Source organism: Aotus nancymaae, unplaced genomic scaffold (assembly GCF_030222135.1).
Source record: "Aotus nancymaae isolate 86718 unplaced genomic scaffold, 86718_ANA_hifiasm-v0.15.2.pri h1tg000059l, whole genome shotgun sequence".
NCBI lineage: Eukaryota > Metazoa > Chordata > Mammalia > Primates > Aotidae > Aotus > Aotus nancymaae.
Window position 1 is genome coordinate 57,381,694 of NW_026988473.1, and position 23,836 is coordinate 57,405,529.

Below are 23,836 nucleotides of genomic sequence, written 5' to 3' on the forward strand. Positions count from 1 at the left end.
CCTGTGCCCCAGGATCCCCACCCCAGGCAGGGCCTGGCTGGGACATGGCACCTGTGCCCCTGCCTCTGGTCCCCATCACAGTTGACCCCAGTTTACTGGGACCTTGTGCTGTGTACCTACAATGAGGTACAGACATTCTCTGGGTCCACTTGCCCAGCTGTACCACGTGAAGTTTAACAAGATGGTCTCTGAGGTCCCTGAGCTCAAGGATTCTAGTGCTAACTCCATGGGTTCATTTGAGATGCCAAGATTTTAGAAAGCCTGTGATTCTGAGAGTCCTTTGTTCTCAAGCCTGTGATTCTCCAAGCTCCATAAACAGCAAGTCTAAATCTTTCCTGTGGCTTCCACAACTCCTTCCCTGTCTACTCACTGTGGAGCAACCCAGATGCTTGTAGATTCTCAGGGAGGGGCCCAGCTCACAGTGGTTTCAGAGTCAGAGCTGGCTGCAGAAGGAGCTGGCCCATCCACCCAGCAGTAAATAATAATTAGGCTCCCTCTTAACCTGGGGGTTGCAGGGGCAGGAAGTGTTTGCGCTGTGGCTCTGGGAGACCTACTCTATGGAGCTGTAGCCAGGGCAGCCAGGTAGCCCTTCCCATGGAGAACTAAAATGATCTTCAGGAAACATGTTTGGCACCCCAGTTTTCAGATGAGGAAACTGAGCTGGGGGTGGATTTGATCAAAACCTCACAGAGAGATGGTGGTAGAGAGGGGCCTGGACCCTCTCTAGGATGTCTGATTAGTAGCCAGTACTCCTTAACCAAAAAGCATTTCCCCATTTAGTTTACTGATTAAGACAAGATCTCACTCTGTCACCCAGGCTGGAGTGCAGTGGCAGGATCACAGCTCACTGCAGCCTCAACTTCCTGGGCTCAGGTGACTGGCCCACGTATTTTTGTAGAGACTGGGCTTCGTCATGTTGCCCAGGCTGGCCTCGAACTCCAGGATAAGTGATCCTCCCACCTCAGCTTTCCAAAGTGCCAGGATTATAGGCATGAGCCACCACACCTGGACTTCCCCATTTGGTTTATTGAGTAGCACCTGAAATTGCCAGCATTTGAACTCTAGAACTTAGAGCTGAGTTGTAGATGGTCCCCTTACAAGGAAAACATTTCCAGGAGTGGAAGACATTCTGGCTGCTCTGGCCCTCCATAGGCTGGGATGTGGGACCCTGGAATAATCCCTACCCCAACCCTGGAGGTCTCCACTGACACATGAGGATGCTGATGTCATGATCCTGACATCAATGACCTGCAGCTCCTTATGCCCTTCCCCCACAACCTGGGCATGGCCCAGGGAAATGGAAACTCATACCCTCCCCCGCTCCCCATGCGGTGTCCAGTTCTCCTCCTGGAATCTCCTGGACCCTGGGGACCTGACCTTTCCCGTCTCCTAGTCCCTGGGCTCAGATTCTATGACTGTTTAGAACCCCACCCCCAGCCATCTATCCTCAGCAGACTTATTTACCTTCCTTCCTCCACCTGTCATGGGCTGTGATCCTGACCCCGGCCAGGCCTCTGGCCCAGCACTAGGCCCTCCCTGGCATCTCTGTCTCCCATCTGCCCTGCTGTCCCGCGAGGGCCGCCTGAGATCCCCTGAATGGTGCTAAGAGGGGGAATGGGCCACTGAGCTGCTGCCTCCAGTCCTGGCACACCCTGTAGCACAACTCCAGGGGACACGATTCAGAGTGGGAATACAGTGTGAATAGGGCCTGGAGTTTGTGATAACTGGGGCTGGGAACTGGCAGGGTGGGAAGGCTGTAGTAGGGAGGGCAGCACTGAGTCACCTGTCCTGCTGGAGGGAAACAGTAACTACTCTGGAAGAGAGAAGCGGTGCAAGGAGTGGGGAGTGGAGGCAGGAGACGCCTCCTGGAGTATTTCACCGGGCCTTGAAGGTTGTGCAGGAGCCCACCAGGTGGGCGCCCTTTATAGACTCACCTTCACGAGGCCTTTGTTCTGCAATTAGGTGAGGGTTTCTAGGGTGGGGCCTCGACCTCGTCAACAAGGCAAAGTGAGGTTATTCTTCCTGGCCACCAACTGGCAGGAGGAAGATGAGGCCCAGCAAGGGGCAGAAGGTGGCTCTAGTTACACTGGCAATGGTGAAAGGACCCAGAGGAGTATCGAAATCTCCAGTCTCTTTATCTTGCTTCGCACAACCCCTTCTTTCTTGGTTTGGAGCCCTGAAGAGGCAGATCCAAGAGGCTTTCTGGGCCCCGCCGCCCAGTCCCACGCAGCCCCCTGCAGTTCCCGGGAGCGCGAGAGAGGGCGACCTAGAGCAGCGCGGCCCGGCGGGAGAACGGCGAGCCCCTCCGCCGCTCGGGGTGAGGGGGGCGCAGCCTGGGCTCTGACGTCGGGGGCGGGGCCGGCGGCCTTGACGCGCGGGGGCAGGGCTGCGCACCTTCCCGGCCCAGCTGGCGATTCATTCAAAAGGCGCGCAGGGTGCGCGGCCGCCCGGGCGCTTGCCGAGCCGGGCGGGGACGCGGTGTCTAACGGGGAACCGAGCGGGAGCTGCCGAGGCGCGGCCAGGTAAGGAGGGCTCTCGGAGCCCCCATCCAGAGTCCGTTCCCCGCGGCCGGGCCAGCGGGATGCCGACCCGAGTGGCACCCCCTGCCTCCCCGCGTCTCTGAGGAAGTTCGCGGGCCCGGCGGATGCCGCAGCCCGGCCGCGAGCACCCCCCTCCCCGCCTCCTGTCCCAGCGCCTTCCGCGCACAGGCCCCCGCCAGTCTCAGAGCCGCGGGACCTGCAGGTCCTCCGGCCGCGACTCCGGGCCGGACCTGCGCGGTGGCTGTCGCGGGGCGCGCGGGGAAGCAGCGGAACTTGCGGTGTGAGGGGCAGGCGGAGCCCGGAGCCGCCCCCGGCCCGGGAAACTTGGACCAAGACCAGGTTGGGGTGCACACTGGACAGCGGCTCCTCGGCGCGGCTGCGGCGCGGGGCGGCCGAGGGGGGGTCTGGACTGTGTCAGCCCGTGACTGTGGGTGACACTGCGCGTGAGGCGGCCTGGCCGGGCGAACGTGTGGTTGGGACACTGGGCGGTGACGCCGGGCCGAGCGGACGACACAGAGGGGCTCTGTGTGTGGGAGACAGGCAGCGTGTGTGCGTGTGTTGTGTGTGAGGGAGAGACCCGGGGTCACTTGGGTCACGGAGTGCATGGCCTGGGGCGCGACCAGCGCAGGGCCTGGGCCACCCGTTACTGTGAGTGTGAAATAGAGGGAGAGGAGCCCAAGTGACTGAGAACGAGCCGGGCTCGCTGGCGCCATGGTGTGCGTGTGGGGTCAAGTGGTGTCAGGTGTGTGTGTGTCTGCGCGCGCCTAGGGCGATGATGAGTAAGAGGCAGGAGGAGGAGGGACGGGACGCGGGGGGCTGGGGGCGCGATGAGGAAGTTGGGGAGCCAGGACACAAGAGTCTCTCCAGGGCTGTCCCCACGAGGGCTCCCCTCAGGAGTTCAGTTTAGTGAGGAGATGGACCCTGGCAGAGGGAGAGAGCCGAGGCTGGGCAACATCTGGTGGGGTGGCCCAGCTGGCAGCAGGGGAGGGGTCCTGTGGTAGTCTCAGCGCCCCCCTACCTGCTCCCACACACTCACACATTGAAGTCCCTACACCTGGCAAAGCTCTGCCTCTGTGTAACCTGTATTTTCAGTGGGCCCAGGCACAATCTTGCTCTCAAACCTAACCCCTACCCCCTCGGCTCAGGCCTCAGTCTCTCCAGCTGCACACTGAGGTGCCGGGCTTTGAATGGACTGTGAATCATCCCTTTGGGATCCTCTATTGTTTTTGGGTCAACCGTCTGTGTTCTCCCCTCCCTTCAGGCAAAAAGACTGCAGTGTGTGTGTGTTGCGGGGGGGTGCAGCAGGCTTCTGCTGGGGACACAGTGGCCCAGGGGCTGTTGATAGGTTTGAAAGCACAGTCTTCTCCAAAGCTGGTCCAGGAAAAGTTAGCCTCCCACCCAAAGGCTTCCCAGTCCTCTGTCATGAAATGGATCCATAGGCACTGCGGATCCCCAAATCTGTAGACATTCACTTCTCTGCCTAGGTGTTCTTTTCTTCACTTCCTTGGGTGGGGGGAGAGGCGACAGAAACTTGTTCCCCTGGAGTGGTCTCTGGTCTGAGAGGCTAAGTTCTTGCTAGTGAGCTAGAGTGGGGCCCCTTCACCCTCTGGGCAAGACCCTTCTGAGTCCCCTACTCCCATACGAAGGTCTGTGGAGTTCATGCAGGGTGGGGTGGAAGCTGGGCTTCCTAGTCTAGGAGTAGGTGGCACTTGCTTTAAGATCTGGAAGTTCTGTCTTCTGCTGTCATCCTCTGAAAATGCTGATTGCATTCTAGGGGTGGGGGACAGGGTTGGGGACAGTGTCAGTCACTGCTGTGAACACTTCATGGTGTTCTGTCTTGTTGAATCTTCATAGTGATTCTGAGATGACTATGTTTCAGAGAAAGGAACTGAGGCTCAGAGAAGCAAAGTGACTTGGCCAAGGTCATATAGAGTCAGGACAGTGCCAGGACTGGAATTCGGGTCTTCTGACCCCAGAGCCCTGTGAGATGCTGGGAGAGAGGATCACCCACCTTCCTAATAACTGCTCATGGCTTTCCTGGGCTTCTGTCTCTCAAACTTGGGCTAGTAGGCGTGGCCTTGCTAGGGTTCTAAGTATGATGTGTGTGTGCACACATGTCTGGAACATTGGGGATGGGCAGATTACATGGTCTTCCTGTTCCTCCCCAGAACTCACTCCCAACCAAACATCACCAGAAAGACCTGTCCCCTGCCTTCTAGACCCTGCACCTGATTTTGGGAGTGTCCTCATGGCTTTGAAGAGTATATGGAGTTAGTAGCACAGCCTAGGGGTAGCAGGGACAATTGAGAGTCCCAGGTGACTTTCACCATACTTGAGAGACCTCCATCCCCTTCTTTGCAGTTGCTCTAGAGGAATTTCCCCAAATCCATCTGCATATTGTGGTGGGGAACAGACAGGCAGTGACCTTGAGCTGATCCCTACTCTCTCTGGCAGAAAGAGTAGAGGAAACTGTCCCTGCTCAGTTTGTCTCTCTGTGCCTCAATTTCCCTGTTCTTCCCAGAGACCCCTTTTGGCTCTGACCACTGTTGTCACTTGGCCAAGAACTAGAACTGGGGATCAGGGTGTCCCCCGGTCCTCTCTGCAATGACTGGAGCTGTGCTTCTTGGGGCTGATGAAAATAGCTGTCGTGGTCTCTAGGGGCTGAGCCCGAGTTATTTCCATTCCCAGCAAAGAGGTGGAAATAGCTTAGGGTCTGGGAGGGGGAGTGAGAGGGGAAGGGTTAACTTCTCTTTATCCCAGACTTGAAGGAGGCCCCCCAGCCTCAGCCTGTGCCCCGGCCAAGCCAAACCTTTCTGGGAACTTGGGCCTCTGGGGATGACAGTGGGGCCAGGCTGGGTTTCCACTTGTGGCCACAGTTGGGACTGGTGTGATAGCTGCTGGAGGGAGGGGTCTATATCTGGCCAAGGAGGGGAGACATTGAGGGCCAGTCAACACCTGCCCCTACTCATAGGGTCAGGCCCAGTCTCATTTTACAGAGGGAGAGACTGAGGTTCTGAGAATTCAGGGACTTACCCAAGGTCTCCCAGAACTCTCACCCTCCAGACAGGCTACCTGCCTTCTGTCCTGAGTTCGCCGTTCTGTGCCTGCACTTTCCCTGGCGGCTGGAGGTCGGCCAGCACTGGAAGCAGGCCCAAGATGCACCTTCCCAACGCTGGCCTGCCTCATACTCCAGCTCTGGCCTTGCTATCCCTGCCGGGGCTCTGGTTCCAGCTTCTCTGTTTCCACGTCAGCTCTTCTACACACTGCCAGAGTGACCTCCCTAAAGTAACTCTTGCTTCTTGCCTACAAGTATAGTTCAGACTCCTCACCTGCATTGAGGCCTTTCCTTCCAAGGCCTTTCAGAATTTACGTCTTCACCCTTGCCTCTCCCTGCCACATGCCTTGTCTGCCTTGCCTTTGCTTCCCTCTTTCTAGAACCCTCTTGGCCATCCAGAGTATAGCCCCAGCTCCACCTCACCTGAAGAGGAAATTAATCTCTCTTCATTGTTGTGGCCACCTGCTGGGTATCCTCCCTCATTGCTGGGGAATGGGCACAGGTGCGGGGCATCTATGGGCACCACATGCTCAGCCAGGGGGGGTCAGTGTGGCCAGCAGCCTGCCCCCTCTCGCTGCTGTCTCTGTGCTGGCGAAGCCTCTTCCTGAGGAAGTGCAGCCGCCCTAGGATCCCGGCACCTGCTTGCTGGGAGGCACCAGGAGGTTTGCACCCAGGTCTCTGGTGCTCCCCATGGCCTGAGGCAGAATGTGTGCTGGGGGTTGGGGGCAAAGACGCAAGGCCACTCCTATGGGTAGGGGACAAGTGTGGTGCTTGTCATGGTCCTGGACATCCTGAGCCAGTAGAGGAAACTGTCCCTGCTCAGGCCCTGCTGTGCGCCAGGCCCTGAGCCCAGCATTTCCTTACAACAGCACTGACCCAGGCCCTCTCCTTTCCAAGTTGGTATGGGGGAATCTGGACTCGGAGCAGAGGGAGCAGCCCTAGGCTGAATCATGCGGCTGCTCATGTTGGAGTCAGTCACTCCAGCTCTTGCCCAGTCCCCAACCTGGTCTCCAGGCAGGAGGTGAGGGTTGAGGGGCTTGTCTGACAATGGTCTAACATCAGTTTCCCAAGAAGGGTCAGTCTAGTCAGCACCTGGTCTGGCTGGGTGGGAGCTGACTCCCTCTGTTATGGGGCCAGCCCTTCTGCCAGGTCAGCAGGAGAGAGGATCTGAGAGGAAGGGGTTTTGCCTGAGATCACCCAGCAGGGTGTGTCTGGCCCCATTCCCCACTTAGAGTTGATGGGGGAGCAGGGACGTGGTCTCTGGACAGAGAGAATACCCACTGTGTGCTGAGCTCGTGTCTGTCTGGGCCTAGGCTTGGTGCTGCTGAGTGGAACTGGGGTGGCAGAGAGGACAGGAGCCAATGCTGCATCCTTACTCTGCGCCCATCCCTGGGATTAGGGCCTGTGAGGCTGTCACATCCTCAGCCTTATACTCCTGGGGGTCATCATTCCCTCCAATCACAGGCAGGGAAATCCAGGCCCAGAGAGAGGAGGCACTTGCCAGGCCCCCGTGTCACTGGGATCCAAACTGAGGCCTGCTGGCCTTGAAGGCCAGAGTTCTTTCCTAGGCCGCCCTGGGAAAGATGAAAGCTCTATAAATAAACTTCCCATGTGGCTGTGAGCAACTGCCCTGGCTAGTTGTCACAGACAGAGGGAGACAGTAGGGACCTCTACGGCCAGTTAGAGGTGGGGTCTGAGTGTGCGGGTGGAAAGAGGAGTGGGGGGGTCCCGAGGAAGGACCTGCACTTAGCCCAGTGCATCTCCTGTGAGGAGGAGCAGTGAGAGCAGAGGACCCTGGCCACCCACACCAGCAGCCTTCTGCTTGCCCAGCCTCCTCCAAGCACCCACTCCCTCCCTCCCTCCCTCCCTCCCTCCCTCCCTCCCTCCCTCCCTCCCTCAAAGAGCCTCACCCCTTCTGGTGGGGTCCAGGGAGACTGAAAACTGATGGCTGGGGGGGTTTGAGGGAGCCTGGAGAGGACCCTCTAGACAGGGAGTCTGGGGAGGCTTCCTGTAGGAGGGGGTGCCTGGCCCAAGGCCTGATTATAAGAGCCCCTGTTGCCTGTGAACTCTTGAGTCCTCCATCCACCACACCATGAAGTCAGCTGCACAGGTGTAATTGGGAGACAAGCTTGAGAAGGTGGGGCTGGGTTCCTGACTGCTGAACTACCCTTTACCTTCCTGACCATGGCCTTGGCTGGTGTGGAAGCAGGAAGATGCAGGCCTGTATAGGGGCTGGGACATGGGCACCCAGGGCCCTCCCAGAGAGGCTGAGGCCCCTGAACTCGTGCTGCCAGGATTTACATGGAGTTCCCCAAAGCACTCTTGCCACACCCAAACCTCTGAGTGAGCTTGGCTGGCTGCTGCTTGGTCTTGAGCTCGGGTTCCTCTGGCCCTCGTGGGGCTGAGTTGAGAGCCCTCAGCATCCCATGAGGCAAGGACTAGCACCCTTGTTTGCAGAGGAAGACCCCGAAGCTCAGGGAGGGTAAGTAACCTGCCCAAGGCCGCAGATCTACAAAGTGACAGAGCCAGAGTCTGAACCCAGGTGGGCTGCTCCAACCTCGTCTCCTCCCTGCCCATGCACTGACCCCAGTCCTCAGCATACTCTATTGGGTAGGGCCTCACCTGGGATGGCCCTGGGGGGCCTCTTTCCCCAGCACTTTCCCTCCAACTCCTGGAGAGTTGGAGAATGGGGCAGACCAGGGCTGTCCCTCCCAAATCTTCTGCCCAGGTCTTCCAGGTCGTGGTGACTGGGGGGCAGGTCCTGTGCTGAGCACATTAGGGACTCGGGATCAGGTTTATGGGTGGGGCAGGAGGCAAAGGTGGCTTCTTGGAGGAAGTAGCAGAGCATGAGCCAGGGCTGCAGTGAGGTGTCCTTCAGCCCTCCCAGACCCGTTGCTGTCCTGTTTTAGGGCCAGGGTTGGCAATGCAGGGTTGTCCGTGGTGCTGAGAGGTTGATGATGGGGGACTAGAAGCAGCGGAGATACCAGGCCTGGGTCGCACAGGCAAGGGCCGCCTGCCAGTTGCCCCTATTCCAGGGTATGTAAACCTCATCTCCTTCAAGATGAAGTCATTACACTTCGCCTCTCTGAGCCTCAGCTTCTGTGTGAAGCATGGAACCCTGTCTTGGAAGGGTTCAGTGAGACCCAGCTTGGAGTGGGAAGGGGACAGGGCAGTGGTGTGCTCAGTGAGGAAGGTAAGGGAGCCCCCTCTCTGCCCAAGACAACTGTCTGATCTCAGACATCCCTCTTCTAGCCCTGTACTCGGCCCAGGAAGTGGGGTGAGGATTGTGCCTGTACCATACCCAGACTGGGAGGAGCTGGATGGGCCAGATATGGCCACCTCAGCCCTTTTCTTGGCCTCAAGGGGCCAATTTAGCCCCTTCAGCCTCAGCCCCACCTCATCCACCTGAGCCACTGAAGCCTAGGGGCAGCCAGGAGGTCTGAGGTGCAGAACCATGCCCAGCTTCTGGGGGTGTGGCTGAGGGTGGGCTGGGGAGCAGCTGCTGCCTGGCCATGAGGTGGTACAGGATTAGGGGTCTAGGATTTGAGGGGTGCATACCCCAGCGTGCTCACCTGGGAGCTCATGGCTGCCGAGGGCTGTGGGGAGGGCGAGAGTGGGGCATTCTCACTGAGTGGCCCTGGGCCAGCCTCCGCGCATCTCTGGGCTCCCAGCAGCAGCCCTAGTGAGCTGGGGCTCTACCCTGGGACCTCTTCCTCCCCGCTCTGGGAATTTCCAGACTTCCCCGGTCTTCTTGCCTCTTCAGTTCCCAGCTCCCTTTCCTGCCAGAGCTGGCACAGACTAGAATATGCAAATGACTATAGATATAGGCAACTCCTAGAGGCTGGCAGTGCAGATAGCACCTTCTGCTGGGGCCCACCTGGGTCCTTAGTAACAGGCCCTCGGTTGAGCCGCCCACTGGGTGCTACTAGCTTCCTAGCCTCCACCATCAGTTTGGCAAACACTACAAGGACGTTTATGTGCCAGGTCCTGGGCTAAGTTACAGGGTGAAAGGAGGCAGAAAGAGACAGTCCTGGGCCCCATTCCTCCTCCTCCTCTTACTGGCTGTGTGACCCCTGCAAGTGACCTCCCCTGACCTCAGTTTGCCCAGCTGGGCAATGGAAATGCTCACCTCTGGCCGGGCGGGGTGGCTGACGCCTGTAATCCCAGCACTTTGGGAGGCCGAGGCGGGCAGATCACGAGGTCAAGAGATCGAGACCATCCTGGCCAACATGGTGAAACCCCGTCTCTATTTTAAAAAATAAAAAATAAAAAAAAATAAAAAAAGAAAAAAAAGAAATGCTCACCTCTCCTGTGAGGAAAGGCAGCAACCCAGGACGAGAGCCCAGCCTGCACAGGGCTGGGGTCGGTTCCTTTCCCTGTGAGTGTGGAGGAGGGAAACCCACCCAGTGTGGGCACTGCTCTACTTCAGCCCCAGTTGCCAGGGAACCGCTGGGCTCCTTGCTAACCTGGATTTCTCTGTTGATGGGTGGCCTTTGTCTTCCTGCTTTGGATGTGGCCACCGCCAAGGGAGGCCTGTGTCCAGCTGTGTTTCCAGGCAACCCCTAGCCTCTGGAGGCCAGAGGGAGGTCCACAGGCTCAGGAGCCACTGTCTGGGAAGCAGAGTAGCTGCCTCCCAACCTGCTGTGCTCCAGGTGGGTGCTGGCCCCCATCTCCATCTCCCCGAGTGCGGTCTCCCTTGGCAGACAGCCCAAACTGTTTGTTCTTCTCCCTCCCCCAGCTTAACCCTTCCAGGCTCCCATAGGCCCCAGGGGGAAGTGCAGGCTTTTTGGCGGGCAGCTGAGCCTTGCTGTGACCTGAGCACTGCCCACCAACCTTCCCAGACTCCTCCCGTCTCCTGCACCCTCCCACCCTCCAGATTCCCACCAGGGGTAACCCAGCACCGCCTGTGTGCCAGGCACTGAATGTAAAAAGGTGTGTGCCGTTCCCCTCCACAGTCCACACGTAGGGAAACTGAGGCACAGTGAAGTGTGGGGAATGCTTAGTCTGCCAGGCCTGTGCGGAGTATGTAATGTGATTCTCTCCTTTCAGCCTCACTACAGCCCTCTGTAGGTGGGCCACAGAGCCAGTGCATGACAGAGCAGAGTAGGACTATACCCCACACTTTGTATCCCCAAGTTAGCCCAGGGGTTCAGATCTGGGTTCTAGCCCATCCCCGCCTCTCGGCTCCTTCCCCCTCAGCCTGCTCTCTGGCTCTCCTTGCTTGGCATAGCTGGGCCGTCTACTGAGAGCGCCTTTTCTGCCTCCTCCCCCAGATCAGCTCATACCAGTCCAACTCAGCACTGGGCATGGAGGGGGCAGCTTGTGGTGGGGAAGGGGCTGGGTAATGGGATCTGTATGGCACCATGAATGCTGAGGGGGAGGTGGGGGCGGAGGAGCTTCCAGGAGGAAGTGACTTTGAGCTGAGCTTTAAGGAATAGTGGGTACTGGCCAAGCGATGAGGGGAGAGCTGACAGCAGGTGCAGTGTGCTGTGCTGTGCTGTGCTGTGCTGTGCTGTGAGGGTGGAAAGCAGCTCAGTGTGGCAGGCATGTGGGTGGGAGAGGTTGGCGGGGGCACGTCAGGACGCCATCCTGAGGATGGTGGAAGCTGGCCCAGGGCCAGGGCCAGAACTGGGTGTCAGGATACCTAGGCTTCATGGTGGGGCTGAGCTGGAGGCCAGGGATGGGGCAAAGGGGCAGGAGCAATGGGCGCAGGCCCTGGGAGAGCTTAGGGACAGTAGGGAAGGGGAGGGCCCTGCCGAGGGGAGGGGGAGTGGTGTGGCAGGGCCCTGGTGACTCCAGTGAGCTTCAGTTCTGGGAAAGGGGAAGCTGCCTGTGGCCTGGGCGGGTGGCACAGCTTCCTCTTTCTCTGAGGCCTCCGGGGCTGCACCTCACTGGGGCTCCACCGCCTCTGGCCGCCACCACGGTATGGGGTCCTCAGCTTGAGGCCCTGGTCATGGCCTTGGCTGGTTGGCTTTTCTCCAGGGAATTTCTGGTTCTAATCGTTTGGGCAGTTTTTTGGAGGGCTGAGTCTGAGGAAGCCCTCCCCACCTCATGAGCCTGTTTGGAGGCCTCCCGCTTCAGACATGGGGCTGGGTGTGGAGTTTTGTGGCAAATAAAACAGACGTTGCTGCTCTCACCCCTGTCTGGTGGGGGAGCAAGGAATAAACAAGTAAGCAAACAAATACTTAATCACAGCCGTCCGCCAGCAGGGCAGAGGAGAAGGGCTGTGGAGGAGGAAATCCCATGACCTACTTTAGCTTCATTACCTCCTCTAAACCCCATGACTGGCTGGGCACCGCGGTCACACCTGGAATCCCAGCACTTTGAGAGGCCAAGGCGAGAGGATCACTTGAGCCCAAGAATTGGAGACCAGCCTGGGCAACCAACCCTGTCTCTGCAAACAATAAATTAAAAAATTTAGCCAGGTGCGGTGGGGCATGCCTGCAGTTCCAGTTACTCAAGAGGCTGAAGCAGGAGGATTGATTAAAAGTTCAGAGTTGCAGTGAGCTGTGATCATGCTACTGCACTCCATCACGGATGGCAGAGCAAGATACTGTCTCAGAAAAACAGAACAAATCCCCCAGAAAACATCATGACAGCCTTGCCATGGGAGATGGACCATGAACATCCCCATCTTGTAAATGAGGAAACTGAGACCCAGTGACCTGAAGGTCCCATAGGGAGTTGGTGGCGGTAGAGACTGGGCCCCAGGCTAGGAGACTTGCTGGAGGAGTGGCCTCTAAGCTGAGTTCCTTCTCTGCTCTGCACCTCCCCCCAACCACATGGGGCCTCTCCTCCCCATCCAGTGTGGCTCGGTGTGGGTGTGGCTCTCCTCTGTCAGGTATCCCAGGCTCTGGGGCCTCACTGACTGCCCAGCCTTCAGGATGAGGCAGAGGCAGATATGGGGGTCTTCACAAATCCCCTCCCAGCTGAGGGGCTTCCATCTGAACTTGTTTTTTGGTCACAGATGCAGGCCTGTTTTGGACTGTTGAGGCCTCTTGGGGCAGGAGGTGGGGGTGCTGAGCAGCAGGTGTGGACATGTGTGCGCACCAGGCCTTTCTGCCTGACTGGGCAAGTCCAGCGGGGGCTCAGTCTGGGCTGAGTGGGAGCCGGGCAGCCAGACTGGAGTAAGTGCTGGTTTGGGGTAATGAGAAGGTGCTTAATTAGAAGGCACAAGGCCCTAGGTGGCAGTGTCTGTGAGTGTGCTGGAGTGGGCCCTCGCTGACTTAGAGTCTGGGCCGTTGGACCCTGCTTTCCTCCTGGAAGGTTCTAGATTACACAGCATCTGTCTGCAGATGAGCAGCTGCTCCCTGTGGGCTCAGGTCACCTAGCAGGTGCCACCCAGGGTCGGGGGTGGTTCTAAGGCTCTCTACTGTGGTCGATTTGCCTCTTTTCACCCCTGCTTCAGCCCTCTGGGCCTATCTTGGAGACATGGAGGGGTGCTGGAGCTGGGGACTGGGCTGTCAGGTTGGTCACAGTTCCCCCGGGCTCTATACTCCACAGTCAGGCCTAGCGGGGAAGTGAAGCCTGAGGACTCGGGGCTTGTGGTCAGGTCTGTGGGTTAGATCCCTCAGAGGACAGGGGAGGGGCCATGGGAAAACAGACTTGAGATGGGAGCTGGGCCCCTGCAAGGAGACCAGACACTTTGGGACAGAAACTGGAAGGAAGACTTGCGACCAAATTCGAGGCAGTACTAAGGACCCTCCCCAAATGGCCTGCGGGTGCCATCTGTTGGGTGTTGACTGCCAGGTGTGGCCTCCACCCTACACTGTGGCCCTGCCTTCTCCTGTCCCTGGCTTCCCCTGAGTTGGCTGGGGACCCAGAGTGGCTGCCAGTGACCTGGAGAGTCCCAAGATGTGACCGTGCCCCCTCCCTCCCAAGTGTAACTCAAAGCCTGGGCCCCTCCGAGGTCTGCTGAGAGGGAGGGCGGGCGGGCAGATCGGTTTCCTGTGCTGCTATTCTAGGTGGGAAGGCTGGGCAGGCTTCAGGGAGAGGGCTCTGAGTGACCTGGAACCTACCACAGGCAGCACTTTCTCACCTCACCGGGCTAGGAGTCAGCTGGGGGCCTCGGCCTGCGGGGGCCCTGAGCCAGTGGCTGGGTTCCCAAACTGCCCCTGGGCTTAAGAGGTGTGCGCTGAGGAGCACAGCTTCCCTCAGCCTCGGGCGCCTGAAGCCAGGCCTCCAGGAGGCCCACAGCAGACTTCCTTGCTCTGCCACTGTCCTTCCTGCTTTCCGACGTGAGTCCTTCGTCCTGCAGTGTCTGCCTCATCCACTGGCTAGAGGTTTCTCCAGCGCAGGCTGCCGTCTGGGCCTGGGGGTCTCAGCCTCAGACCGGTGGGCTGCAGAGCCACAAGGGATATTTCTCTGAAGTACCACACACTGCACTCCCACTCTGCTTTATTTTGTTTCTTGGCACTTACCACCAGCGGGTGGGGGGCACCTCTTTGTGGTTGCAGTTAGTCTCCCCTGGGGTGGAGCTACCTGAAAACAGGGACCCTGTCTGTCTTGTTTATACCGATTTCCCCAGTGCCCTCATGCAGTAGGTGCTGGAGAAATGACAAAGACCGAACACTGGCTACCATGACCACCGCAGCCCCGTAGGTCTGCCCGGGACAGAACTGTGACTAGACACGTCCCAGCCTCGAGGGAGGAGTCAGCCTTCCTAGAAGAGGTGTGGACCGTGGCCATGTGGAAGGACCAGGACCTAGATGGGATAGGCAGCTGTGGGAGCTGGACCCACTTTGGGGAAAGTTTCTAGAGAAGCTTCTGACAAGAGAGGCCTTTGTGTTGGGCTTTGAAGGGTTGAGGAAAAAGGCCTTCCTTGGAGCAGAACCCATGGGAGCGAAGGCAGAGGCCAGGCGTGCTTGCAGACCTGTGAGGAGGAGGCGGTGGCGAGGGAGCCTGAGCCTGGAGCACTGGGCTGGAGTGTGGAGTCTGGGCTCCAAGGGGATTGCGGGGAGGGCTTCTGGCTGGGGTGTTGGGTGTTGGTTGCAACCCTGTCATCATCGCCACAGGCCGCCACATGTGCTTCCTTCCCCTGCTGGTGCCTCCGGTCACCTGGCAGTTTAAGGGAGGGAAGGAAGCCCATCCTCCTCTGAGAAGCCTCCCAGCCTGCAGAGCCTTCCTTCTGCCTTCCCACCTGACCCCCAAGGGTGAGGCTGGCGCCCAGGCAGGGCAGCCCCCTCTGCCTGGGCATGTGCCTAGGGGTATGGAGCCGGCCTCCCCAGGCTCTGCCTGCCCAGCAGTACCTTGCCCGCTCCCCATGAGTCCTGTCATCCTGGAAGTGGTGCTGAGGGGACAGCAGCTGCCTGCCTGTCCCTGCCACTCCGCCGAACCTCCTCTCCATCTGCTCTAGGCCAGCAACTGCCGGGGGCCTGAGGATGAAACCACACCTGCTGTGCCGGTCCCTGTCCTGCTTCCTTATGGTGAGTTGGAGATGGGCCCTGGGAAGGAGAAAAGCCACACCCTCAGCACTGCAGCTCTCCAGCAAGAGGGTGCAGACATTCCCTGGGAACCCCCTGCCAGGACAGGGCTCATTTACTCAGCTGTTGAAGAATCTGAGGCAGTCGGACTCTGGGAAGCACCTCCAGGACCACCCAGGTTTGTCAGGGAGATGAGAAAGAAGGACTTGCAGGCATTTATTGGTGAGGCAGGCATGGCTGAGGGCAAGTTGCCTGTTGGTGCGCAGGGTGAGAACAGAGCGCAGCCTGGAGGGTAGGCTGGGTGCCAAGAGGAAATTGGGCAAAGGAGGCCTGGGATTTGGAATCTGAGGGCCATAGCACATCAGGTGCTGGGGTTCAAGATCTTTATTGGTCTGGGGGTCCCAGATTCCAAGTCCCAGGATCATAGGCTCAGGCCAGCTGCCCAGAGCTGCAGGTGAGTCTGTGTTACAGACTTGCAGCATGTTGGGATCTGCTCCGGGGCCCGTCTTTCTGCTGGAAGCTCAGGGAGGGTGAGACTTGGCCTTGGGCCTTGCCAAGGGTTGCTCCAGCCTTAGCAGGTGCTCTGGGAGCTGGTCTGGGATCTGAGGAGGTTCCTATTCCATCTCCAAGGCAGCTGATGGTGGCCCCATCCAGTCTAAGCTGAATTGGAGGACTGAGGTCTCCTCCAAGAGTGATTCAGGAGAGACAGTGCATTCCTAAGAATGGGAAGCAGAGGGAGCACCTAGTGAAATGGGCTGGGGACATACACTGAGAAGATGGAGCTTTCCTTTGGGATGTGTCTCCTCTTTGGGTGTGTGGGTGTGAATGGGGTGGCCTCGCCTCGAGGGGAAGTCACGGAGGAGGATGTGGTCCTGGAGACTCCGCTGAGGTGAGGGCCCGGAATAGGAAGCACCACCTGTGGACTTGGCTCCAGGGATGATAAATGAGGCTGGTTAATGACGTGCCCAGCTGTGATGAGGGCAGGGATGGACCTAAGGCTGCAGGAAGCAGAACAGAATATGAGAGAGGATTTGGAAGCATTTCCTCTTCATTGTTCTGGTTAGCTGGAAGGGCTTGAGATCCTGATCTGGTGGTGTTTGGGGCTTTCCAGCACTTTGCAGAGGCGGATGTGGCTCTGTCCCTGCCCGGGTACTGGCCATGCAGCAGGTCTGGGACAGGACAGAGTTTTCCTCGATGTGTGAGGGATTGAGGTTAGAAGAGTATGTCCCTGAACTCGGGTGGGGTAGCCCTGGGTGGTCAGTGGTCCCCACCACTGGGGTTTCAGGAAATAGGTGGGGGATAGATGACCCCAGAGACCCCAGCACTTTCTGCCTCTCAGTGCCTGCTGTTCTTCCAGCTGCTACCCTGGCCTCTGGCCACCCTGACATCAACAACCCTTTGGCAGTGCCCACCTGGGGAGGAGCCTGACCTGGTGAGCATTGCCGTGCCCTCCTGCCTGTCCTGGGAAGGCCCTGAGGACCAGGGGCAGAGTCCCTGGCCTGACCCCTCAAGGGTCCTCAGGCTTGGCTCCTGGCCGTATTCTAACCCTTTACCTCCCACAGGACCCGGGGCAGGGCACATTATGCAGGCCCTGTCCCCCAGGCACCTTCTCAGCTGCATGGGGCTCCAGCCCATGCCAGCCCCATGCCCGCTGCAGCCTTCGGAGGAGGCTGGAGGCTCAGGTGGGCACAGCGACTCGAGATACACTCTGTGGAGACTGCTGGCCTGGGTAAGCCAAGGGGAGTGCGGGGAGGGCTCCTGGCTGGGTGACCAGGACTCTGGATCCTGGGGTTCCAGCCTTACTCTACCCTGAGCAGGCCTCAGTCTTCCTATCTGTGAAATGGGAGGGGGCAGGACCAGTGAGGGTGGCTGGTAGGAGGGAATCCAGCCTCTCCAAAGGACAGTGTTTGGGGGAACTTCCTGGGCCTCAGTGGCATCTTCCTTCCTCACAGATGGTTTGGGCCTTGGGGGGTCCCCCGTGTTCCATGTCAGTCATGTTCCCGGGCACCTCTGGGTACTCGTGGCTGTGATGGTGAGTGGCAGACTGGGGCTAGGGTTGGTGTGGGGGTATGTGTGGGAGGGGGCCAGTGAACTGGAGCCCAGCAGCCTCTGCAGTGTTCATGTGGGGGCAGTGGGGTTCTTCTCCCAGCCCAGGGCAGGGCGTGTAGCCAGAGGGTGTCCAGAAAGCTTCCTGTAGGTGGCAGCCACAGCTGGAGGCTGGGGACTCACATGCTGACCTGTCCCCTGTCCCCATCCCCTCAGAGACTCATGCCAACCAAGTGCAGTGGCTCATGCCTGTAATCTTAACACTTTGTGGGGCCAAGGCGGGAGAATCACTTTGAGACCAGCTTGGGCAACATAACAAGACCGTGTCTGCAAAAAATAAAAATAAAAAATTAGCTGGGCATGGTGGTGCCACTCAGGAGGCCGAGGCAAGAGGATTGCTTGAGCCCATGATTTCCATGCTGTAGTGAGCTGTGATCGCGCTGCTGCACTCTAGCCTGGGCCACAGAGCAAGACCCTGCCTAAAAAAAAATACCCATGCAGATGAGTGAGTGCACGCACACACTCACATGCACATACCTCCTCCTGCCGCTGTGTCACCCTGAGGCACTGATTCGTGGAAAGGCCACTGGCAGGCTGATCCCATGTCCCTGTGCCCAGGCATGTGCCCGGTGTGCCATCTCTTCACCCACTGAGCCCAGCATGAGCGGAGGGTGGGGCTGGGTGTCTGGCCATCCTGAGGAGGCCTTGTTCAGGATGATGCTTTGAAGGCCGGAAAGGAAAACAGGAGGGCAGCGGGTTGACCTTTGCATCCCCAGCATGGCGGGGAGTAGGCTGCCCTGGGCGCATCAGCTCTCCTGCAGCCCCCGCTGACTCGGGCCCCTGGCCCCTGTCTCTCTGTGTCTGTGTCGCTCTTGCCTCTCTGTCTTGCTTCCATTGTCTGTGCTGCTCAGAGTGGGGGCGGCGGGCCCGACGTGGCGTGGAGGTGGCAGCTGGGGCCAGCGGCGGTGGTGAGATGCGGCAGCCTGGGAATGGCACCCGGGCGGGTGGCCCGGAGGAGACAGCCGCCCAGTACGCGGTCATCGCCATCGTGCCCGTCTTCTGCCTCATGGGGCTGCTGGGCATCCTCGTGTGCAATCTCCTCAAGCGGAAGGGCTACCACTGCACGGCGCACAAGGAGGTCGGGCCCGGCCCCGGAGGTGGAGGCAGTGGTGAGGCCCGACTGGGGTCCAGGTGGGGAGGACAGAGGGCATGAGCCCAGCCCCAGTTCCACTTGGGGCCTGCCAGCAGAACCCTGCCTGGCCTCGGGTCTCAGTGGGAGAGGCCTGGGAGGTGACAGCTGCAGACTGACAAAATGGGAGGAAGGATGAGGGGATGAGGTGTGGCCATGGGGGCAGGGCAGAGGTAGCACAGCTGAGCAGGTGGCTTCAGCAGGATCCCACCCTGCATGAAGCCTTGCCTAGATGTGGGGATCTGGACTCTTTGGAGGCCACAGTTGTGTGTATGGTTTCAGGGTCAGATGGCCTTGGAGTACTCAAGGTGACCTCTGACCTCTGGCCTGGAGGGGGAGGTATGCCATGTGTCAGGAGGGCTGGCAGGACAGCTGTCCTGTCCTGGGCAGGAGTCACGAGGGGCTCAGGTTTTGGTTTTAGGCTGTGGTTTGAGTTACAGGGCCTGGAACCGGAGGGACAGGCATGTGCCACCACCCCCACCCCCAGGGCCCCAGGCCCTTTCCTTCTTCCCCACACCACCACTCCCCTGCAGGGCAGGGTCCCACGCTCACTCACCCTGCCCTGGGCCCACGGGAGCCTGTGGCCACGTCACTGAATGAAATGGCATCTCCCATGCCAGCACCCTGGGCTGTTGGGCTGGTATGGGAGCCAGAGCCCCTTCTAACTCCTGACACTGGGGGCAGGGAGGGGACAGGGGCATTGGGCTGGCAGGAAGGAAGGTGGTGACTCAGGGCCATTTTGCCTGAGACTGCACTTGTTTTCCTAGAGACCTCTAACTGCTGGCTGCTGTCTGGGTGCAAGTCCCAGAAGCTCTGTTTGTTGTTGGGTCCAGGGTTGATCATTGTGGCCCATTCTCAGACCCTTGCGATTTGGGCCCAAAACTGACTAGGGACTCTCAGTTAAATTGTTACACAGACAGGGCACGGTACAGAGAGGCCATGGAATGGCAGTTTGCTGTAGATTTTGGGAGTTCTGGGTAGGGAGGCAGCCCACAGCTCCTTCAGGCTGAGGAGGAGACAGTGCAGGCCCAGAAGAAGCTGACGTGCCCTGCCCCTCAATTCAGTGATGGTGGAGTTCACATGGCCCTGAAGCCTCTATGCATCCGGGCTGTTGGGTGCAGGAAGCAGTGGTGTAGAGTCGTGAAGGTGATACGGGTTTCTCTGAGCCTGGATCCCACATTTGCCGGGCTCTGGGAGACTTGTCACCCAAACACACACGCTCAGGGCCCTCAAGAAGGCCAGGGGTGCCCTCTGCTGGCAGACCATGGTGTAGCTCGGGAGCATGGCATCCCCTCTTCCTGAGGATCAGGGCCCTTCTCTTCCCCAGGAATCAATCCTGCCTACCGGGCTGAGGACGCCAATGAGGACACCATTGGGGTCCTGGTGCACCTGATCACAGAGAAGAAAGGTGAGGAGAAGGTCTGACCCCATCCCAGTGCTCAGGAGAGGGTTTCCTCCAGGAGCCTGTGAGGCAGCCACAAGGGGGCAGAGTCCTGTCTTGCTCTGCCCTCCCCACCGGGGTGCCTCGAGCAGCCTGGCGCTCTCTGACCCAGGAGTGTACACCTCTGCCTCCCGTTCTTGCCTGATGAAGTGGGAGGAAAAGGCACAGTCCAGGCTGGGATGGGTGGTATGGAGGTGTGAGGGGGTTCTCTGCTGGGGCAGGGGGTAGGAGGCATGTCCTGTATGGCCAGAGCCGGGGTCTGACTGCAGCTGCCCACAGAGAATGCCGCGGCCCTGGAGGAGCTGCTGAAAGAGTACCACAGCAAACAGCTGGTGCAGACGAGCCACAGGCCAGTATCCAAGTGAGTGGGCTGGTGGCAGACGATGGGGCCAAAATTCATGTTAACCAGCCTGCCTCCTGGGGGTCTTCTGCTTGGGTCTCCCTCCTCATATAACCCTGTTTCCTCCACTGCCTGCTGGGGTCTCCTGCCCCTGGCCTGGCCTGTGGCCACTTGTGCCTGTGCCCCCTACAGGCTGCCGCCAGCGCCCCCGAATGTGCCGCATATCTGCCCACACCGCCACCACCTCCACACCGTGCAGGGCCTGGCCTCGCTCTCTGGCCCCTGCTGCTCCCGTTGTAGCCAGAAGAAGTGGCCCGAGGTGCTGCTGTCCCCTGAGGCTGCAGCTGCCACTACTCCTGCTCCCAGCCTCCTGCCTAACCCGACCAGGGTTCCCAAGGCTGGGGCCAAGGCAGGACGCCAGGGCGAGATCACCATCTTGTCTGTGGGCAGGTGAGGTGGGCACGGATGCAGCAGGGGCAGGTAAAGACATGACAGCCTTGGGGGCCGGGAGGGGGAGGCAGAGTCCTGTCTCAGGCCCTGAGCACCCTACTCAGCGGGAGCCCTGCCCTTTATAGGTCTCTCTGAGAAATGGGGGTGGCCAGAGAGGCCAGGACTTCCCAGTTGTGTGGCATCTCACATGGAGCCCTTGTGTCCCTAGGGCAGCGTCTTGGCCCCTGTGGCACCCGGGCCTCTCAGGCTCAGGCTTTGGTCCATAAACTTGTTGTGTGACCCTGAGCAGGTGCTGCCTTCTCTGTGCCTGGGGATCCCCACTAATGGGGATGATTGCCCCACTCTCCTCACAGGTTCCGTGTGGCTCGAATTCCTGAGCAGCGGACAAGTTCAATGGTGTCTGAGGTGAAGACCATCACGGAGGCTGGACCTTCGGGGGGTGATCTTCCTGACTCCCCACAACCTGGCCTCCCTGCTGAGCAGCAGGCCCTGCTAGGAAGTGGCGGAAGCCATACTAAGTGGCTGAAGCCCCCAGCAGAGAACAAGGCCGAGGTGAGGGCCAGAGAGAAAGGTATCTGTTGGCAGCTGGGCCAACCCTGACCAAAGATGGGGCAGGGGTGGAAGTGCGGCGGGCCCTGCAGGGGCCATGTTCTGGAGCTGAAAGCCAGCCCTTGACTCAGCTTTGACCCCTTGCCCCTGTCCACCAGGAGAACCGCTATGTGGTCCGGCTAAGTGAGAGCAACCTGGTCATCTGAGGGGCGGTCTAGTCTGAGGACACTGCAGCCCTGCCTTGGGAGGTTCCAAAGGCTTCCTAGAGGAGGTGGAGCTGCAGCTAGGACTGTGAGGACCAAGAAGCAATGGCCCAGCAGACAAGACAGCAAAGACCAAGGCCTGGAGGTGGGAGTGTCCGCCCCAGCGAGGAGGCAGGTGGCTGGCGGGCACTGTGTGCAGGAGCGGACTGAGCCCCGCCCCCAGCCCTGCTGCCAGGTTGTTCCCCTGCAGGATGCCCTAGCCCCTGTGCCTTCCCTGGCTAGATCCTAGGAGCCCATAGGATTCTCTATCACCAGAGGGCTGGGCTTGGCAGAGGGGAGGGGCTGTGCCCATCACCCGTGGCCCCAGGCCTTGGTAATTAGCCATGCCCTTGCCTCTGTCCAGGGCCCTAGAGCAGATGTGCCTCCCCCTCCTCTTCCGGCAGATACTGTAAAGGGAAGGGGCAACAAAAAGTCCCGGGATGGGAGAATGAGTCCCTGGGTTCTAATCTTGGGCCATCTGTGGTCATCGTCAGGTCCATTTTTCTGACTGTGAAGTGGGGAGAGACGTCTCAGTATCCAGGGCCTCTCCAGCTCTTTGTAGGTTCTGGGCTGGGTTGTGGGGACTGGGGAGCTGGGCTCTACCACCCCGCCTATGAGTAGCTTTATCCAGCCCCATTTTTGCTGCTTCCAGGGCCTCCGCCTTTAAGGCCCCACGGGGCTGTCCATCCATGGCTCTCCCTAAGGAAGGGGCTTAATGCATGTGCCTGTCCCTCTCCGACCCAGCTGTTTTTAATTAAACCAAAAAAACAGACTTGATCCCAGCAGGACTGTGGTGCAGAGCCCCAGCCTGCCCAGCCAGCCCCAAGGTCTCAGGAGCTTTAGGGAGAAGAGTGTTGGCGGGGCTGGAGCGCAACTTGGGCCTCCGTGGTTTCTGCGTCCCTGTGGTGCCAGTGCCTCTGGGCAGTGCAGGTGGCTGCTGGGCCCAGCCCCGACCTCCACTGTGGCTCAGCAACCTAGTTATTTTATTTATGTGGGGCCGTGCAGGCGTGGGCCCACTGCTTGTCCGTCCTGTTTCTCTTATTTATTGAAACTCGCTGTTGCCCTATCCTTGTGTCTCCATCCCTTTCCATTTGTTGAATAATAAAAGGTGGGAAAGTGCTGTCACAAGGAGCTCCTTTTCTCTGTGCCCTTCCCAGCTTATCCACCTGTTCCACGTGTGCTTGTCAAGCCCTCTCCTGTGTTGGGCGCTGTGACCGGCTGCCTTCCCTTCGCAGCTCCCGTGCCTCGGCAGCAGGGAAAGCAGGCCCAGAGGAGACCCCTCACCTCATCTGGTTCTCACCAAAGCTCCTAGCTATAGGCAGGGCTGTCCCACAGAAATAGCATGAGCCACATATGTGACTTTAAATTTTCTGACAACCATATTTCAAAAAGTAAAAAAGCAGGTGAATTTAATTTTAATAATATATTTAACCCAGTCTATCCAAAATATTTTCATTTCAATATAAAATCAGTATAAAAATAGTGAATGAGCTTTTTTGCTTTTGCCTTGAAATCTGGAGTGTATCTTACACATCTTGATTGGAACTTGAATATTTCAAGGGCTCCGTAGCCACATGGCCAGTGCAGCACCAGGGGAAGTGCAGCTGTGTGGAGCCCAGGAGGTGAATGAGGGTAAGGAAGACATGCGGGCCAGGGAATGTGTTCCACTGAGAGGGACAGCATGTGCAAAGCCCGGCACCAACACATGGTGGGCACCTCGGCCTTAGGCCAAGATGCTGGGGATCCTCCGAAGCATTCAGCTCCTGCTTGGCAAGTGTGGAGAGGAGCGGAGCCACAGGAGCAGGTGCCGCACCCAGGCAAGAGATGGAGAGTCTCCATTGAAGATTCCTAGGGCAAGCTTCCAACCTGGCCCACAGGCCGCATGTGGCCCAGGACGGCTTTGAATGGGGCCTAACACAAATTCATAAACTTTCTTAAAACATTATGAGATTTTTTTTGCTTTTCCTTTTTAGTTCATCAGCTATTGTTAGTGTTAATGTGTGGCCCAAGACAATTCTTGCACTGTGGCCCAGAGAAACCAAAATATTGGACACCCCTGTGCTAGGGTTTGGTAATGGGAAATGGGTCAGGGGCTTAGGGCCAGCTGGGTGGGGTCCCCACAGTCCTGGGGACACCTGTGACACATCCATGGAGGACGTCCCACAGCATCTAGACGCGAAGGCCCGGAGCTCTCAGGAGACAGACCTGGAGACGAGAAGGCCTACAGGCACTCAGGTGGGTGTTTTGACAGGACTGAGTTAGGAGGAAACATGGCCTGGGGCAGATGCCTGAGCTCCTGCTGTCCCAGCATGGCCACCCCATAGCTGCCCTGTGCAGGCCCTACAGAGAAGGCACTGCCAGGGAGGCAGGAAGGAAACTAGGGAGGGCAGTGTCCTGGCAGCCAGGGGAGGGGGTGGGAGCAGGGTAGGCTGCAAGGCCAGGTGCTGCTGGGGGTGAGGACTGCTCTGTGCCCTGGTGAGTGGCACAGGAACTTGGTGGGATTCATCTCAAGGGAGGGGTGAGACCAGGGCCAGGTCCAGGTGGATTGAAGGAGACAGCTCC

The 23,836-nt window shown here is 58.8% G+C and overlaps 1 protein-coding gene across 6 annotated transcripts; it reads left to right on the forward strand.

The window, feature by feature from the left end:
• The first annotated feature begins 2,421 nt into the window (after positions 1 to 2,421).
• On the forward strand, positions 2,422 to 23,687 carry RELT (RELT TNF receptor). Of its 6 annotated transcripts, XM_012456938.2 has the most exons (12): positions 2,506 to 2,522; positions 14,123 to 14,266; positions 14,951 to 15,020; positions 16,375 to 16,449; positions 16,580 to 16,746; positions 16,970 to 17,049; positions 17,975 to 18,232; positions 19,580 to 19,660; positions 19,973 to 20,054; positions 20,226 to 20,483; positions 20,837 to 21,035; positions 21,191 to 23,687. In XM_012456938.2, the coding sequence occupies exons 3-12, from the start codon at positions 14,976 to 14,978 to the stop codon at positions 21,236 to 21,238; spliced, it is 1,293 nt and encodes a 430-aa protein (XP_012312361.2). In that variant the 5' UTR covers positions 2,506 to 2,522; positions 14,123 to 14,266; positions 14,951 to 14,975; the 3' UTR covers positions 21,239 to 23,687. The 6 variants fall into 6 exon arrangements, with proteins under 6 accessions (XP_012312359.2, XP_064221344.1, XP_012312361.2 ...); XM_012456936.3 differs by lacking the exon at positions 14,123 to 14,266 and having other exon boundaries at positions 2,422 to 2,522; XM_012456937.2 differs by lacking the exons at positions 2,506 to 2,522; positions 14,123 to 14,266 and adding an exon at positions 2,678 to 2,879.
• Positions 23,688 to 23,836: the final 149 nt, after the last annotated feature.

Coding starts and splice junctions, on each gene's coding strand:
- RELT (XM_012456935.2), top strand. CDS start 16,321: ATGACCCCAGAGACCCCAGCACTTTCTGCCTCTCAGTGCCTGCTGTTC. Junction 17,050..17,974: donor GGGTACTCGTGGCTGTGATG/GTGAGTGGCAGA, acceptor TGTGCTGCTCAG/AGTGGGGGCGGCGGGCCCGA. Junction 20,484..20,836: donor ACCATCTTGTCTGTGGGCAG/GTGAGGTGGGCA, acceptor CTCTCCTCACAG/GTTCCGTGTGGCTCGAATTC.